Source organism: Chanodichthys erythropterus, chromosome 4 (assembly GCF_024489055.1).
Source record: "Chanodichthys erythropterus isolate Z2021 chromosome 4, ASM2448905v1, whole genome shotgun sequence".
NCBI classification, from domain to species: Eukaryota; Metazoa; Chordata; class Actinopteri; order Cypriniformes; family Xenocyprididae; genus Chanodichthys; species Chanodichthys erythropterus.
The window spans coordinates 15,767,728-15,785,223 of NC_090224.1; the positions used below are offsets into that span (position 1 = coordinate 15,767,728).

At 34.2% G+C, this 17,496-nt stretch overlaps 1 protein-coding gene across 6 annotated transcripts in view; it reads left to right on the top strand.

Moving 5' to 3' along the window:
• tbc1d32 (TBC1 domain family, member 32) overlaps window positions 1-17,291 on the top strand; it is a 51,784-nt gene extending 34,493 nt beyond the window's left edge. For all 6 annotated transcript variants that reach the window (XM_067384295.1, XM_067384294.1, XM_067384296.1 and 3 more), the window contains 6 exons: window positions 578-647; window positions 2,856-2,971; window positions 5,774-5,928; window positions 7,198-7,338; window positions 12,408-12,596; window positions 15,722-17,291. In XM_067384295.1, coding sequence (XP_067240396.1) covers window positions 578-647; window positions 2,856-2,971; window positions 5,774-5,928; window positions 7,198-7,338; window positions 12,408-12,596; window positions 15,722-15,841 — 791 coding nt within the window. In that variant the 3' untranslated portion in view covers window positions 15,842-17,291. The remainder of the gene's footprint in view (window positions 1-577; window positions 648-2,855; window positions 2,972-5,773; window positions 5,929-7,197; window positions 7,339-12,407; window positions 12,597-15,721) is intronic.
• Window positions 17,292-17,496: the final 205 nt, after the last annotated feature.

The following is a 17,496-nucleotide window of genomic DNA, read 5'->3' on the forward strand; positions in this document are numbered from 1 at the left end:
CAGATGCCTGACATTGGAAATATTATGATGTTATGTTACATTAGCATTTTTGTCCTCTGTATCCTCACCTCTCATTTAGCAGAGCAGTAGGAGCGAGTTGTCATGCTTCATCTCACTTAGCCGTTCATGTCATAATCGCTGACTGATGTGAGCAGCAGGAAGTATGATTTGTCATTCAATCGTAGCCCTTCTCTCCTACTGGTTCATTTGCCAGCCAGTCAAGACCAGTCACTTCACAAGGTGCACATCTATCTGCATTATGTCATCATTACAATCCTGACATTGTTGTTATATTAATGAGGATGGAGGAATGGCCCCATAATTATATCAGTGGGCCCATTTCTGTCTCACCAAGGGCATTCACTCAATTAAGACGATTCTTAAGCATGATGAATGTAGATTACACAGCTGATGTTGATTTGTGGGTAAGCTGATGCTGAGATGAAAATGTATTATTTAACAGCACATTTTGCCATGCTCTTTTGCTACTCTGTGCTCCATTTACCAAAATTAAATGGGTATTTCAAGAGGGGTGAAAAATGGGAAGTAATTTCTCTTCTCTTTTTTTGGTTTTTAGTGGTGGACCACAGTGTAAAGACTCGAAGCCTGTCGTCTGTGGAGCAGTTAGGTGTGGGGATATCCCTCAGGTAATGTATAGTGATTTAAACGCTAATGTACTTCAAAAACTAATTTTATTATTTTTCAGTAAAAACAGTCCTTAAACATCCTTAAAATTAATTTACTTAGAAACATTATTATTATTAATAGTATTAAAGTAAAACATGATGTAATTATTAATAATTAATTATTATTGATTATTAATTTGTAATTTTAGTGATTTTCATTGCAAAGCAGTTTAGAACTTTTCTTCTTAAAACAACCAATCTTTCTCTGTCAAAACAAATTTTGGAAGATATTTATTTGCAAATATTTAAACTGCCACAGCAAGAGAAGGCTATATTCATAATATATGGTAAAAATACTATTGTAAATTAGGTTAGTGGATAATTCAGCAGCAAATGTTATTCTAGAAAAATCATGAGTGCACAATCATTTTTATAAAATCTGAACATTTAGTGAAAAAAAAAAAAAAATTTAGTGGGGAACAAATAAAAGGTAAAATTTTCCACATTGATCTTTGTATTGTTATGACAAATACATTGATAAAAAAACAAGTGAAAAAACAAGTTAATTATAGTGTATACTACAAAATGAAAAGACATTTCTTTTAAATGTATAGTGCAGCTTTTTAATGAGGCAACAACATATGATAGATAGGACAGAACAAGTTAGGCTGTTAATAATCTTTTGTTGAGCGAAGTTATTATAATATGAAAGGAGATATATATCCAGAGAGATATATCCAGTATAGAGCGAATGATGTGCTTGAAGAAACATGGAGTCACAACACGCAGGGCTCCGCATTGAAAAGGTCAAAGCACAAGGGGAAGAGATATTGATGTGTAGTGTTTTATATCTTTGCAATACTTTATTGAGCCTTTTCTTTTAACAGTTTTAAATTTCAGTTACTGTGTGCATGAAGAACAATTCATAGTGTTCTTTACTCCAGTGTTGTGATCAAAGATGACATGATTTAGAAATAGCAATAAACTCCAGCAAGTTAAAGTCCTTTTATGCAAAACCATAGACCTTTATCTACAAATAAACTATAATAATGGAAACATTGATCTTGGAGTGAGTCTCATCGTGCTACTGTTGTAACCTTAACGCAACACGCTTTTTGAATGCTGAATGGAGAATGACTGAGGAGAGAAGAGTTTCCTTTAACTTAATGACTTAAATATTCATTTGTACCTCACATTAAGCTATTGAATGGCTTCAGAAGTCTTGGAATATAGTGCATGAAAACTTAATGGTGCTTTACAAATTATTCCTTTAGTGGGGCTTAACAATAACACAGAATAGTATGCACAATATCGGACGCAGCTGTGGCAGGGATGATTTTTGGTGTGGTGGCCCGCAACGGCAGAATGAATGTAGCCGAGACACTCAAATGTTTTCTGCTTTAAAGGGCATGACATGGATTTATTTTTTTTATTTTTTTTTGTTCCTTGAGGTTCACTTATAATGTTAATAAAGTTAACAAATATACTTTAATATTTAAACTATTATTTTCAACCTTCAAAATGCTCCAGACAAACATAACCCCGATCTGGGATGCCATTGAAATATACCATCCAGTTGTTTTCGGTGCTGGAATCCTTTTGAAGTCTGTACAGAGATGCAAACGAGCTGTTTAAACTGAACGCGTCAAAGCGAACGTTCCTTTACTCTTCCATTTGTCCTGTTGTCGACAGATTCAAGTGTGTGGAGTATGTTAGAAACTAAACGCGCATCTGTATACTGTATTCAGTGTAGAAAGAGTCAGTGATTATAATGGGTTCTATTTGCTTTTGACACGACGCAATTCTCAAACTCAAATTATCTTCCTTCTCAAACAGCTTTACTGAAAACCACTATCTTTCTGCAGTATGTCAGCACACTAGTTTAACTCAATATGAACCCATTTAGAAATTTTGTCTTGAGGCAGTCCACAATGACTGTAATCAGGCAATGCATTCTAGTGCTCAGCCCATTGGGATAATTGTAACTCTCTGTTAACCTTCATTTGGTGCTGTGTTTCCCAGGGAGAGACTGTACATGCATGATAAAACCGAATTTAATTCGGTAGTGAAATGTGTTCTTATTAGTCAAGAAATATTGCCTTGAGAAAATTCTATTTATGTAAATGTGCATAAGTTGGTGTTTTGGGAAGAACATTTTATTGTTGAATGGGGTATTAAATGAAGCTGCCATGTAAAACGTGTGTGTGTTGCTGTGTATTGTGTGTATAGGTATGGCAAGTTCCTGAAGCTATTGAGAGAAGATTCAGAACAGGATCTGTGTCTTTTGCTAAAGCACTGTCAGGAGTTTCTCTCTCAGCAACGAGTCAAGGTCACCTCTGAGCTCTGTATCCTTCTTATTACAGGTTATTCCTGATATCAGTCAAGTGACTTGCAACTTATTGCAAGAATTTTGATGTTTTACATTTGTTTTGCACAATATTGTCATTTGCTGTAGAACATATATAGATTTATGTTAATGTGGATGAATAACAATTGCAAGTTTAGAATCAGATCAAATTAATATTTATTTATGTATCTACAGTGTCCTCCACAAATATTGGCACCCTTAGTAAATATGAGCAAAGGCAGCTGTGAAAATAAATCTGCATTGTTTATCTTTTTGATCTTTCATTAAAAAAATTCACAAAATTCTAACCTTTCATTTAAGTAAAACAACTGAAAATGGGTGGAAAAGCTCATTATGAAATAAATGTTTTTCTCTAGTTCATGTTGGCCACAATTATTGGCACCCAATTATTGCAATGTCCTTTTCCCAAGATAACAGCTCTGAGTCTTCTTCTATAATGCCTGATGAGTTTGAAGAACACCTGAGGAGAGATCAGAGACCATTCCTCCATACAGAATCTCACCAGATCCTTCAGATTCCAGCTCCATGTTGGTGCTTCTTCTCTTCAGTTCAACTCCACTCATTTTCTTTAGCTTTCAGGTCAGGGAACTGAGATGGCCATGGCAGAAGCTTCATTTCTTGCTCAGTGACACACTTTTGTGTTGGTTTTGATGTTTGTTTTGGATCATTGTCCTGATGGACGATCCAACCACTGCCCGTTATTGGATTTCTAGCAGAAGTGGTCAGGATTTTATTTTTTTTATCTGTTAGTATTTGATAGAATCCATAGAACAAGATGTCCAGGACCTCCAGTAGAAAAATAGGCTCACAGCATTAAAGATCCAGCAGTATATTTAACCGCGGACATGCGGTACTATTTATCCATATGTGCACCAAACCCATTTGGTGGGTTTGCTGCTAAAAAGCTCTTTTTTTAGTTTCATCTGACCACAGAAGCCGGTCCCATTTGAAGTTCCAGTCTTGTCTGACAACTGAATATGCTGGAGATTGTTTTTGGATGAGCAAAGAAGGATTTTTCTTGAAACCCTCCCGAACAACTTGTGGGGATGTAGGTGCTGTTTGGTCATTTTTTTTAGGCTTTCTGAGACTCAAGACTCAACTCTCTGCAATTCTCCAGCTGTGATCCTTGAAGAGTCTTTGGCCACTCAAACTTTCCTCTTCACAGCGCATTAGGACGATTTAGACACACGTCATCTTCCAGGCAGATTTGTAACATCTTTAGTTGATTGAAACTTCTTAATTATTTCCCTGATGGTGGAAATGGGGATTTTCAATGCTTTAGCTCTTTTCTTATCCATTTTCTATTTTGTGAAGCTCAACATTTTTTTTGCTGCACATCAGAACTATATTATTTGTTTTTACTCATTGTGATGAATGATTAAGGGGATTTGGCCTTTGTGTTTACACATATTTGTACTGCTGTGGAACAGGAAGTCATGGCTGGACAATTTCATGCTCCTAATCACCCTGGTGTGCTAAAAAATGTAAATATGAATGGGAATATACTTCAGAGATATTTTACTCATAAGAATTTCTAGGGATGCCAATAATTGTGGCAAATGTGTATTGGAGAAAAACATTTATTTCATAATGAGCTTTTCCCCCCATTTTCAACTGTTTTCCTTCAATGAAAGGTTAGAATTTTGTGATTTTTTTTTTGAATGAAAGATCAAAAAGATAAACAATGCAGATTTTTTTTCACAGCCACCTTTGCTCATATTTACTAAGGGTGCCAATATTTGTGGAGGGCACTGTACCTTTGACAATTGATAGGACACGTTTTCTGTTTTCAGTTTTGGAGTGAATTTTGAGTACTAAGCATAATTGGATACACAAACCATTGTGTTATATAATAAAATATCAAACCAAATTGCATTTATTTTAAAGAAATACAGGCAAAAGTTGAAGATTTTTTCTTAGTTTAGAATAATAAAACAAACAATAAATTTTTTTTTAAATGTTTTAAGTATTAAATATCTTATGCTTACCAAGACTGCATTTATCTTATCAAAAAATACATTTTAATACAGTTTAAAATAACTATTTTCTATTTTAATATATTTTAAAATGTAGTTTATTCCTGTGATGGTAAAGCTGAATTTTCAACATCATTACTCCAGTCATCAGTGTCACATGATTCTTCAGAAATCATTCTAATATCCTGATTTGCTGCTCAAGCAACACTTATTATTATCAATGTTGAAAACAGTTGTGCTGCTTAATATTATTGTAAAAACTGTTATACATATTTTCAGAATTTTCTTTATTAATAGAATGTTCAAAATAACAGCATTTATTGGAAATATGAATCTTTTGTAATATAAATATCTTTACTGTCACTTTTGATCAATTTAATGCACCTTTGGTGAATAAAAGTATTCATTTATTTTGAACGTTAGTAAATATTGTTTAAAAATAAGACAAATTAATATTTCAACACTTTCTGGTTGTCAAGCATTGACATGTTTGTCCTTTGCTTGGATGCTTATGGACTTAATTTACTGGATATAAGTCATTGCAAAAAAAGCTCAGAACTCCTAAGAAAAGCTCAAGTATCATTTGCTTCCAGATGCTTCTTGGTTTGATGGTCTGTATCTAATGATGTGACATTCTTACATTTCTTCAATAAGTGTTACTTAAGTGTTCAAATTCTTTTTGGTGCCACTATATCACATTTCAGCCATCAGTTCCTGTTCTCTAGATATTGGCATTAGCAACAGAAAAACTCAGATAGGTCAACCTCTAGAATGTACTGAAGATTCCTTGACCCAGGTGTCAGCCTATTTTCAGGGCGGTTATCCTGGACACGATTGGTTTGCCTCCACAGTTTTTCTGCTCATGCACGGCGACGTGGGCCGCTCTCTGAGTCTGCTCTTGCGTTTCTCCCGTCTGTTGCCGTCTGCCTTCCTGTGGCCCCCAAGACTGCACAGCTCTGTGAGTTACAAACAGTTACATTAGTATGGGCATTAATTGTTTCTCTTTCTTCTCATTCTTGTCAATCTTCAGTATATGCTGCTGGAGTAGCTATTATCATGTCTGGAGCAACAAATTGCACACTCAACACATTAAAGTACTGCCTGCATTCCTAATATTTCACAATATTGCTATATTTTTTAATCAAATAAATTCAGCTCTGTTGAGCATAGGATACTTCTTTCAAAAACATTTATTTAAAAAAAAAAAAAAAAAAAAAAAAAACGATGGAATGATTCCTTTAAATGTTTTAAACTTAGCCATTAGTGCAGTTTTGTAAACTAATAACATCTGCATCCCTCTCATGTTTAGTAATATTCTGAATTTATATGCATATTCTTGTGTAGCTCCCATATCCATGTGCTGTAAACAAATCTGAGCATTTTGACCTGCATTATCATTCTAATCTCCATTTGCATAGGAAAGTTAATACTGGGAGGAAATGCTGGATATCACGATATTACTGGGGCATAGTCATTACTGTGGTCCCCATAAAATGTGGATGGGGCAATCTCGCTCTCTTTCTCGGAACAGCGGATTGTAAACAGAGCTCAGTTAATAGAGTTTCAGCTGTAAAAATATGTGCAGGATATGATAATGCTCCACACACACAAGTTTGTCTGATTACAATTCCATATTTCTGTGCTGTCAGAGTGGCCGTGCATGTAAATCATTCAGAGACAATGATGAGAATCAGAAAAAGAGAAGACGCAGTCCTCACATTCATCACAGATGGCTCAAAACAGGACGACACAAGCAGCTAATAAAAGCTGGGCCATGTCATTAGCACCTGTGGCGTTTTGTTGTTTTATATAGTGGGCCAGTACCCTTGAAGGAAGAGTTTATCAAAAAAATAAAATAAAATACTTTACTCACCTTCACATCTTTCCAAACTCATACAATTTTCTTTCACCTGACAAACACAAAAGGGAATATTTTGCTTAATGTGTCTGTTTTATATAAAAAAGGGGATTTCTGCTTTAAAAATGGGAATAAATAGCATAATAAAAGTGATTTTGTTTGTTGTTTTATGTCTTCAGAAGTCATGTGATAGCTTTGTGTGGAGAACAGACTATAATAAAGTCATTATTTACTGAAAATCTTCCCCTTTGCAGAGTTGCACACTTCATGATTGGTTACGACATGCAAGAACCAATGCTGCTTAGCATCATTTACACCACACCTTGTGCAATGCATCTTAAGTTTCTTCACTTTTTTTCCATATATTAGGTGCATCTCCCTATAGAGATTGCTCAATCGGGCATTCATCCGATCTACTCCTGCACCGCTCATTATGTTGAGATGCTTCTCAAGGCCGAGGTTCCTCTGGTTTTTTCTGCCTTCAGGATGTCTGGCTTCACTCCCTCTCAGGTGCTGTATTTGAAGTATTTCATTAGAAAATGTTATTTTACATTTTTATTTCACTCCAATCTCCTCTGTTGGTAAATAACCAACGAGACTTGCCAACTTTGATGCATTTTGCATCGCAGGTATGCATTCTGGTGTTTTTATCTTTCCAAATTTTTAAACTTCTAAACCTATCTGTTTATAAGTTTGTTGTCAACAAAAAATAACCAATAATGTCTCCTCTTTGGTTTTCCACCAAAATAAAAATTGTGTTGTGTGAAAATCTTTGAAAGAAATGAGAATGATTAAGAAATTAATCCATGAATATTATTGTTCTTTTAATGTTAATCACTAAAATTATTATTATTATTTTTAAATATGCAATTGTTTTACTGTATAATAGAATTATTACTATAGTAATATATTATTTTAGTGCTTTGTTTCATTTTTATAATTTATTACAAGAGAAAATATTTTATTAATAACTACTGAAATATTATTAAACATCAATAATAATAATAATAATAATAATAATAATAAATGTATTACTTTTGTTTGTCTATGGAACAGGAACAATTTTGAAAAACCTTTCCATACAATGAAAGCATATAGTCAGAAAAGGAAAAAATGGCATTGACTTGTCTGAATTTACTTAATAATAATTATTATTATTATTAAGGGGCATAATAATAATAATAATATGGCATGGATGTCCTGTTTTAAGCTCATGGCATGTTACTTTGTCACAAATCTCTGTGAATTTTTGTGACATTGCCAGGCTAGAAATATAAAGATGCAAGGACATTCTGTTATGACCTGAATGACTGGCAATCTTCATAGACGAACGCAGTGATTATTCAGCACTACGCTTTCTCTGGGGTTTATATGCATGACCTTAAAGCTCTGCCTCGAGTATTCTGTCAGATTTAGTCAGATATGACCTTTTCTAGCAGTCAAGGACAAGCATATTGAAGAGTAACTTTGTTTTTTGCATTTAGTTTATTTATTTTTATATTATTCATCGTTTGCAACACTCAATAGGCCTGGATCTTGCTTAATTCCTCTGACATGACTAGAAAATCTATTTCTCTGCTACTGGTGTTAGAAAGGTAGCTATACTTTCTGAATATTTTTCAAAGCTGTTTTGGAAAAAGAACATTTTTAAATTATTAAAACGCACACTCACATACACATACACCCATCTAAATAGATGAGCAATAAGCTTAAAATCTTTCTGAGCAACATGTTTCCTTTCTCTTTTTTAAGGACACAGAAGTATTCCAGTATAACAAGAGGCAATTTAATTTTTGTAATTTGTCAGTAATGTAATTTAGTGTGATATGATCCATAATAGTGACAGTCTGCATACTTTTAAATCCTATCTTAAGACCTACCTTTTTACCCAGGCTTTTTTATGATTTACTACTTATTTTACTGTCTCTATGATGCATGTGTGTTTCAAGTTGTTTTGATATATAATGTATATTTATTGTTATTGCTTGTTTACCTGTAAGGTGACCTTGGGTGTTTTGAAATGCACTGTTAAATAAAATGCATTATTATTATTATGAAGGGGAAGCAGAAACAAGGTTTCAGGATTCAGGAGCATCAGTAAAATATTTGTTTACCTTATGGTTCTTACATTACAAATTAAACTGTTAGACTAACCAGTAGAGGAAGATTGCTGTAATTGTCGTTTTCTGGTACGTTAAGTCATTGATTTAGAAGCAGTGTGTTAAGATTTTCAGATTTTTTATAATGTTAAGTCCAGTTTCCCTGAAGAGAACTGCTACTGTGTTGTGATTGTGTGCTTATGTTTGAATTTAAAATGGCAGGGTTTACAATCTTCAAGCATAACAAATCAAAACAAGCAAAAAAAAAAAAAAAAAAATGCAGCAAAGTAGCCTCATTGTCAGTCCCATTTGTCTTTCCATGACTTTTTGTGTGGTCTTTACTAAAAAATACCAATGAATAAAATAAAGGCAGGTAAAACATTACTCATAACATGGACATGAGATTGATTTTCAACAGTTAACCGTTAGCATCTGGATCAGTAAGATTTTTTTTTCAAGTAATGAATACTTTTACTCTGCAAAGACAATTAATTAATCAAATGTGACAGTAAAGACTGACATTTATATGGTTACAGAAGATTTCTATTTCAAATAAATGCTATTCTTTCTAATCATTAAAGAAGAAAGAAAATGAAGAAAATGTATTTCTACAAATATGGTTTCCACAATATTAAAAAATTCCAAATCAGCATATTAGAATGATATCTGAAGGATCACATGAGACTAGAATAATAATGCTGAAAATTCAGCTGTCATCACAGAAATAAATTACATTTTAAATTATATTAAACAGTTATTTCAGGAATTTTGTAAAATTACTGTTTTTATTGTGTGTGTATGTGTGTTTACCTTTTAGCTTTTTGAAGTTTGTAGGACTTTTTAATTAAAAGTATTCCAGTCTCTCAGTTAAATATGTATAATTACTAAGTATATGTATAGAAATGTGTAAAACAGTTCGTGTGACAGCAGATTATGAGAAACATTACTTGAGCCATGGAAAGAAAATTACTGTTTAAATGTTCTATAAATTGGACAATGAACCTCTTTTACTCTCTTTTAAATCTCTTCAGTTCATACAGATTCTGTGACAGGAATTTTCTTTATACCAGACAGAAGTATTGATTCACTAAAGGCAATGATTGAAGGTCATTGGTGTGATGAGTTTTACGCAGCTTAGAAGAAAAGAATGGCTAGAAAAATACCCAAAGTTGTGAAACTAGTAGCTAGTTTTGAATGGACAGAAACTTAAGGAAAGAAGATTATCTGTTTTAAATTGAGTGTCACCTCCATCACAGAGGGCATCCGTGTCTGTGCACTCAGAGAGAGTGTTTCAAATTCTAGGCAAAGCAGGAAGAATGTCTGAAAGAGAGCCACAGATGCTGTATAAATTGCCTGCTGGAGTGGTCTGAATGTACAGGAGGCATGTACGCTTGGCAAGAATGGAACGGCATCTATGATACCGCATAATAATTGAACAGCTTCTGAGGAGGATTATATGACCTGAACTCAGTTCACCTCCACAGAAACAAAACAGAAATACGGCAAGCTTATGGATGAAAGGGATTTCTGCATATTATGATTCACGAGACTTGATATATTCCTGTGTATGAGCTCAAGGAACATTCTTTCACTGTTGTACACTGCAAAGAAAAGAAAAAATCATGTTCATAATTTTTTTCCAGTGAAAATAGTAATGTTTTAAGCATAAACTAAACTGTTGTGTTAGATTTACTCTTAAACAAGATTAAAATAAAAAATACATACTTAAATACTTGTCGAAAGTTAAGGGCCAGTAAGATTTTTATGCTCATGTAGGTGCATTTATTTGATTAAAAATTACAGTAAAAACTAAATTGTGAAATATTATAACAAATATGAAATTGTTAAAACAATAGTTTTGTATTTTAGTCCGATTAATATTTTTGTGGAAATTGTGATACTGTTTCCAGCATTATTTGATAAATAGTACGAAAATTGGAAACCTTTTACAATAAGGTTCATTAGTTAACTACATTAGTTAACATAAACTAATAATGAACTGCACTTTTACAGCATTTATTATTCTTTGTTAATGTTAATTTCAACATGTACTAATACATTATTAAAATCTTGTTAACATTTGTTAATGCACTGTGAACTAACATGAACAAACAATGAACAACCATATTTTCATTAACTAACCTTAAAGGTGCCGTAGAACATCTTTTTAAAAGATGTAATATAAGTCTAAGGTGTCCCCTGAATGTGTCTGTAAAGTTTTAGTTCAAAATACCCCATATTTTTATTTATTTTTTTATTAATTTTTTAACTGCCTATTTTGAGCCATAATTATATATGCACCGATTCCTTGCGTGGCCCCTTTAAATCTTGTGCTCTCCGCCCCCTGAGCTCGCGCTTGCATAAACAAAGTTCACACAGCTAATATAACCCTCAAAATGGATCTTTACAAAGTGTTCGTCATGCAGCATGTCTAATCATGTAAGTATGGTATTTATTTGGATGTTTACATTTGATTCTGAATGAGTTTGATAGTTCTCCGTGGCTAAAGCTAACATTACACACTGTTGGAGAGATTTATAAAGAATGAAATGAAAATGAAAATAATGACAGTCTTGTCTCCGTGAATATAGTAATAAATGATGGTAACTTTAACCACATTTAACAGTACATTAGCAACATGCTAACGAAACATTTAGAAAGACAATTTACAAATATCACTAAAAATATCATGATATCATGGATCATGTCAGTTATTATTGCTTTTTTGTTATTGTTCTTGCTTGCTTACCTAGTCTGTTACGTAACAGTCGGTGTTATGTTGAGATTTGCCTGTTCTTCGGAGGTCTTTTAAACAAATGAGATTTATATAAGAAGGATGAAACAATGGAGTTTTAGACTCACTGTATGTCTTTTCCACGTACTGAACTCTTGTTATTTAACTATGCCAAGATAAATTACATTTTTAATTCTAGGGCACCTTTAACAAAGATTAGTTAATACAGTAACAAATGTATTGCTTATGGTTAGTTCATGTTAGTTAATACATTAACTGGTATTTAACTAATTAACCTTATTGTAAAGTGTTACCAGAAAATTAATAACATTTATTAAAAATAGAAATATTTTGTAACATTATAAATGTCTTTTGTCTTTATTTCTTATCCTAAACTCTTGAACAGTACTGCATTCCCAAAACAAGTTTTAATATCTTGCAGTTTTGATTCTCAAATAAATTTAAATATTGTTTTACTGGAAAATGACAAAAATATTAATTAAAGAAAATTACTCTTTTGTGATGATTTGTTTCAGAGTTGATTATGATTCTAACGGGTAATTTACAGTTGACTGCATCAGACCTTAGTCTTGAGAGCATCATGTTAGAATTCGATACTCAGAAGTTTTTGATCTCTTATTTATTTTTCTAGAATCTCATATTGATTGTTTTAAAAAATTTATGGTCAAAACTTTTCTCTGTCTCCTTCCCTCACTCTCTGTTCCTCCCTTCACACTTTTATGTAGATCTGTATCCAATGGCTTGGCCAGTGTTTCTGGAACTACCTGGACTGGCCTGAGATCTGTCACTATGTGGCCACCTGCGTCATCATGGGACCAGATTACCAGGTGTACATGTGCGTCTCTGCCCTCCGTCACCTGCAGCAAGATATCCTGCAGCACACACAGACGCAGGACCTGCAGGTCTTTCTTAAGGTGCAGTATAACTTTGTGCTGTTCTAAACCTGTAAGATGTGGAAGACGTTTAGCTGAATGTTCACACTGCTCTTTCCGTACAATGAAAATGAATAGATCCGGGGCTATCTAGCTCCAAAAAAAGAGTTCCTCAAAGGAAAGAAGGTCAGAGTTCTGAAATAATCAAAGGATTTTTGGCTGAACTAGTCCTTTAAGGTAAGAACACAATGAGGCAGTGCTGTTTTAAAGGGAGCATGGAGTGTGCAAGCATGGCTACAGTAAATCAGATTAAGCACACTCTTGTCCTTGTTTCACCCTTAAGTTCCAAACTTTTTAGTGTTTGTGTGTGAGTCGTTGCTCACGTTGTACTCAATAGAGAAACCGTTTCAGGCAATTCCTGAAAGGTTTCTGGGTTTTTTTTTTTTTAAGATTGCAAAACTTATCTGTATTTCATCTAAATTAAAGATCAGGAATGGAAATTACCTGTAACAATCCCTCCTGATGTCACTCTGAAGCTGAATGCCAGAGTAAATGTACAATGAATCCATTTTGGATGATTCATCAAAGCGGAAATCAAACTCAACTAAAGTCATTCTTTGTTTGCAGGATTTCAAAAGCAATTGTCTGTCACTACTGAATACTTCCAACACTTTGAAAACCATGACACAGTTTGGCTAGTGAGTTCAAAGCATCCTGCAAAACCATTTTAGGCTTTTTTTTTTTTCTTCTTCGTTATCAGCAACAATAGGTAGTGGAATAGTTTTAATGTCTTTAGATAATGGGTACTTGTAATTAAAATGTCATTTTTAGTGTTTCATGTTGAACACATCAGCATGCATCCACTTTCTGGTTTTGAATGGCTGTATAGGATGGAGACTTTTTTCAGCTTTAATGAAGCATCTAGACTTTTCACAATAGTTCTGCTCTGTGGTTTAATGTTAGGTTTTTTTTTTTTTTTTTTTGCCACTTCACAGCTGTCATTAATGGTTTGAAGAAATTCAAATAATCTTCCACACAACAAAACCTAAAAGGAAGAAATGTACAGTCTGTCATCATTTACTCACCTTCATGTTGTTTTAAACATATATCACTCTCTTCTATACACTACAAAAAGTATTTTGCAGATTCTTTGACATATAACAAAAGATTTTCTTTGACATATAACAATAGATTTTAATATGCCATATTCATCACACCAGGTTTGAAACGCCAAGTTTAAATATAGAGTCATGTGAATGTTTATGCTGCTTTTTTCTCAAATTCTCAAAATGTGAACATCCTTCAAAACTTATTATTTTGTGTTCTTTGAAAGAAAGTAATTGGAACAGCTTGATGGTGAATCAGGTTTTCAAATTTGGGTGACCTACCCCTATAAGTTCACCAAAGACTGTAGTTGGATGAGATCTCAACTTACAACAGGTTGTACGTAATTTAATTCGGCCTCTTTCGAGAACCTTTCGCAAATATATGAGTAAATTTGCGTGACAACTCTCCTCTGGATTCACAAATGCTACGTAAACATCAGATTTGATAGTTAAATGTATGTTAATGAGTTCCAATCATTTGTAAATAGTGTGCGCACGCTTATTCAAAATTAGCATAATCCTCGCCTATGAATTACAACTACGCAAATTACGTGTCCAGGAGCGCTGTGCAATCTTCTGGACTCCCTTTTTAGGTTTGGCTCCAGTATATTGCATAAATGCTAAAGAGACTAAATGGACATATTCCTAACAAACAATATTCAATTAATGGGTGTCTGCCAAAGCATTTTTAACCAGCTAAAAAAATGCCAGACACTCTTCTGAAAATAGCCAGCTGGTGGCGCTTGAGGGCACTTCGGAGGCACAGTGCTTTTCCAGCTGAGAGACGCCTTGGTTGCCATGATGATATGGAATATGCCCAGGCAGTATTGTGTTACTAGTGTCTCATTTTGGAGAATATTACTGAATATAAAAATGCAGTGATAACTTCACCATTGTTCAGTTCCTACACTGTGATTGGATGGCGGGGTAAAAAGTGATAGTGACGAGCACTGCGTTTTACCCAAAGTTGAAAAGCTACAAACTATTTTACCAAAACTCTTAGCTAATCGACCTGTTATTACGGTACATAGTGCACCAAAATGCAGTATAAGACAGACCATTTGTAAATGTTTTATGCACCATTTATACGTTGTAGGGAGCAGATGTATTTTAGGGAGCAGATACATTTTCATGAATCAGAAAATTTAAATTTACAGAACTGCTTTAAGAATGATTTACACAATTTGTTCTGCTCGCGTTTCATGAATGAGGCTCAATGTATGTAAAAATTATGTTGGAGAAAACCAACAGTCTTTATCTATTCTTCTTAGATTACTCTTTCACATATTGTCAGCTATTATCTGACTCTATTCAGGTCTATTGAAAGATGCTCTGTATGTGACATCTAGCATTCATCAGCAGTAGATAAAATTGGATATTGTTTGTTTTATAATGGACTATTCCAGTCATTAGTTTTTTTTCATTTGCTCTTAAAGCATTTTGAGTTTCTGTTTTCTTTTGTCATTGCAAACCTACTGCTATGGCCTGCAGTTGTATCACAAAACTGCTTATACTGCAGGCATGTTTTATTTAATGCAGCAAACTCATAAAGGTTTATTATCCCTTCTCTCATTTTCATCCATTCACCATGAACCGAAGTGTCCTTTTGTAACTTCAGGCATAGCTTTAGGACTAGCATCCGCTGACTCATCGTGAACAAAATGTAATTCATTTGGCTTTGTCTAAACGATATTATTTATCCCCAGCTAAGTGTCAGAGTGTATTAGGCGGTGCATTGTTTATTTAGTACACAAATGTGTAGCCATACCTCATGTAGTGCCTGTATATGACCTCTTGTTTCATTAATAAAGACCTTTTGTTACAGTTGGCAGTGAGGTTTGTCACAATATTTATTATGTGTAATATTTTGCATGCTCTCATACAGCAGAACACAATTTTCAGAGTAATCTTAACTACTCTGTGTGCAATATAATCAGGATCTGGAATATCAAACTCTCATCGGATTGAGCGTAATCTATTCTAAAGCTGGTTTAAGCCTCTTTTCTGCAAACCGGCTCTCTCAAGCGCTGTTTATCAAATCTTCTTCTTTTCTGCTTGTAGGAGGAACCAATCCACGGCTTCAGGGTGAGTAATTACCTGGAATACATGGAGGGGCTGGAGTGCAACTACAGATCCATGGTGCTCTCGGACATGAGGAGCATCTTGCCAAGGAGCAACTAGAAGGAAATCTGAAGATCAGCAGGGAATGAAAGTGCTTGTGGTACAGAATGAGACTGAAAATGTTGCATGGAATTTAAGCTGTTTTTGTAGCGCATCATGCTTGACGTGCAAAGAGGTTTTGATGAACACCATGTGAATATTTCCCTTTTGCTTTCATTCTCTTTGATTTTTGGATTCTTATATTGAAGTATTCTCACTCAGGGGATCATAAATATTAGAAAAACTCTTCAAAGCCACATTGCCAGTCAATGAGAGGTGTAAAGCATAGTAAATAAGTAACTGTAGTGGATCGGTCAAAGTGATGTGCAAAAAGGATGTCTTTCGAACCATCATTCAAATTTCCCTTTTTTTATTTTTCTTACACAGATCTCTGGATTGGTCAGTCGCACTATAATATATATACATATTTTTGTATATATATTCTACACACACTCACACAGATAAGATCTCACTTGGCTCATATCGTACAACCTGACAAGCAACAATCATGTAAAGGACAGAAGTAAAACTCTGCACCAAACTTAATGCGCGGTCAAATTTACCTTTGTTCGGTGAGTTTTCACAGGTGAAATCCAGTGATTTCAATAGGAATCCACTTTATTGGGAATTTTGCGGGGGCACAAAAGATTTCCGACAGGAAGCTGCTTGGTTTGAAATTGCGAAATTTCAGTAATGTGGCCGTACCTTCACGGTTGTTGACCTCAGGTTGTTGACCTGTAGGTTCACAAGTCTCTCGGCCTGTTGACATCAGTAAATATGAAAAATTGCTGTTTTAATGGAAAATCAAATATGAACTGAAGTATGTGTGATCTACTTTTATGTCAACAGGAGGATAGGATGAATCACAGGCCAATTTTGTTGTGTAGTGTTTTTTTCCCTAAAGGCATACATTAACATCTGCAATCTCTTATTCCCATCCTAAGGAAGCTGTATAGAGAGGCGGTATCACGTTGACAGGCCGTCATTAGCACATAGATGCAATCCCTCGCCCTCGCCATCTGTAACTCACACTGTGAATAATGAATCAGATCATTAGAGAAGTGTCTTTTTCCTTCACAACAACTTCTGAATATTGCATACGGTTTACTCAGTAGGAGGCAGAAGCAGTAATTTTAAGCTGTAAAAAGTTCCCTCAGAGTGCATATTTTTCACTGTTGCATATTTCCTCTATTACTCCTAAATAACGTCTATGTATATGCTCAGATACAACTACTGCATTAAAATCAGTTGTGTGTCCTCTGTTGATTTTATCTTTGTGTAATCAAAACAAGCTGTACACATTAATCAGGTTAATGATTTAATGACTGATTGTTTGCCAACAGTCATTTAGAAATCCGAAGTGTGTCTTGTGTTGGCTCCATATAAATTGTCAATACAAGCCTTTTGTGACGTGGATGTTGATGATGTATCTATACTGACCAAAATGGAAGGATAATTCGAAAAGACTAATTATGGGTAATTAAACTGATTAACTTATAATTAGGACCTATCTGTCTCTGTATTAGGCTTTAGGAGTTGCATTAGCTTGATTTGCTCTGGTAAATATGCTTTATTATTCTCCTTCACATTAATTATCCCTGTTATGACTGCCAAATTCCACTTCCTGAATAATCTACTTCATGAATGGGTGAATTTTAATCATCAAAAGTGAGCAT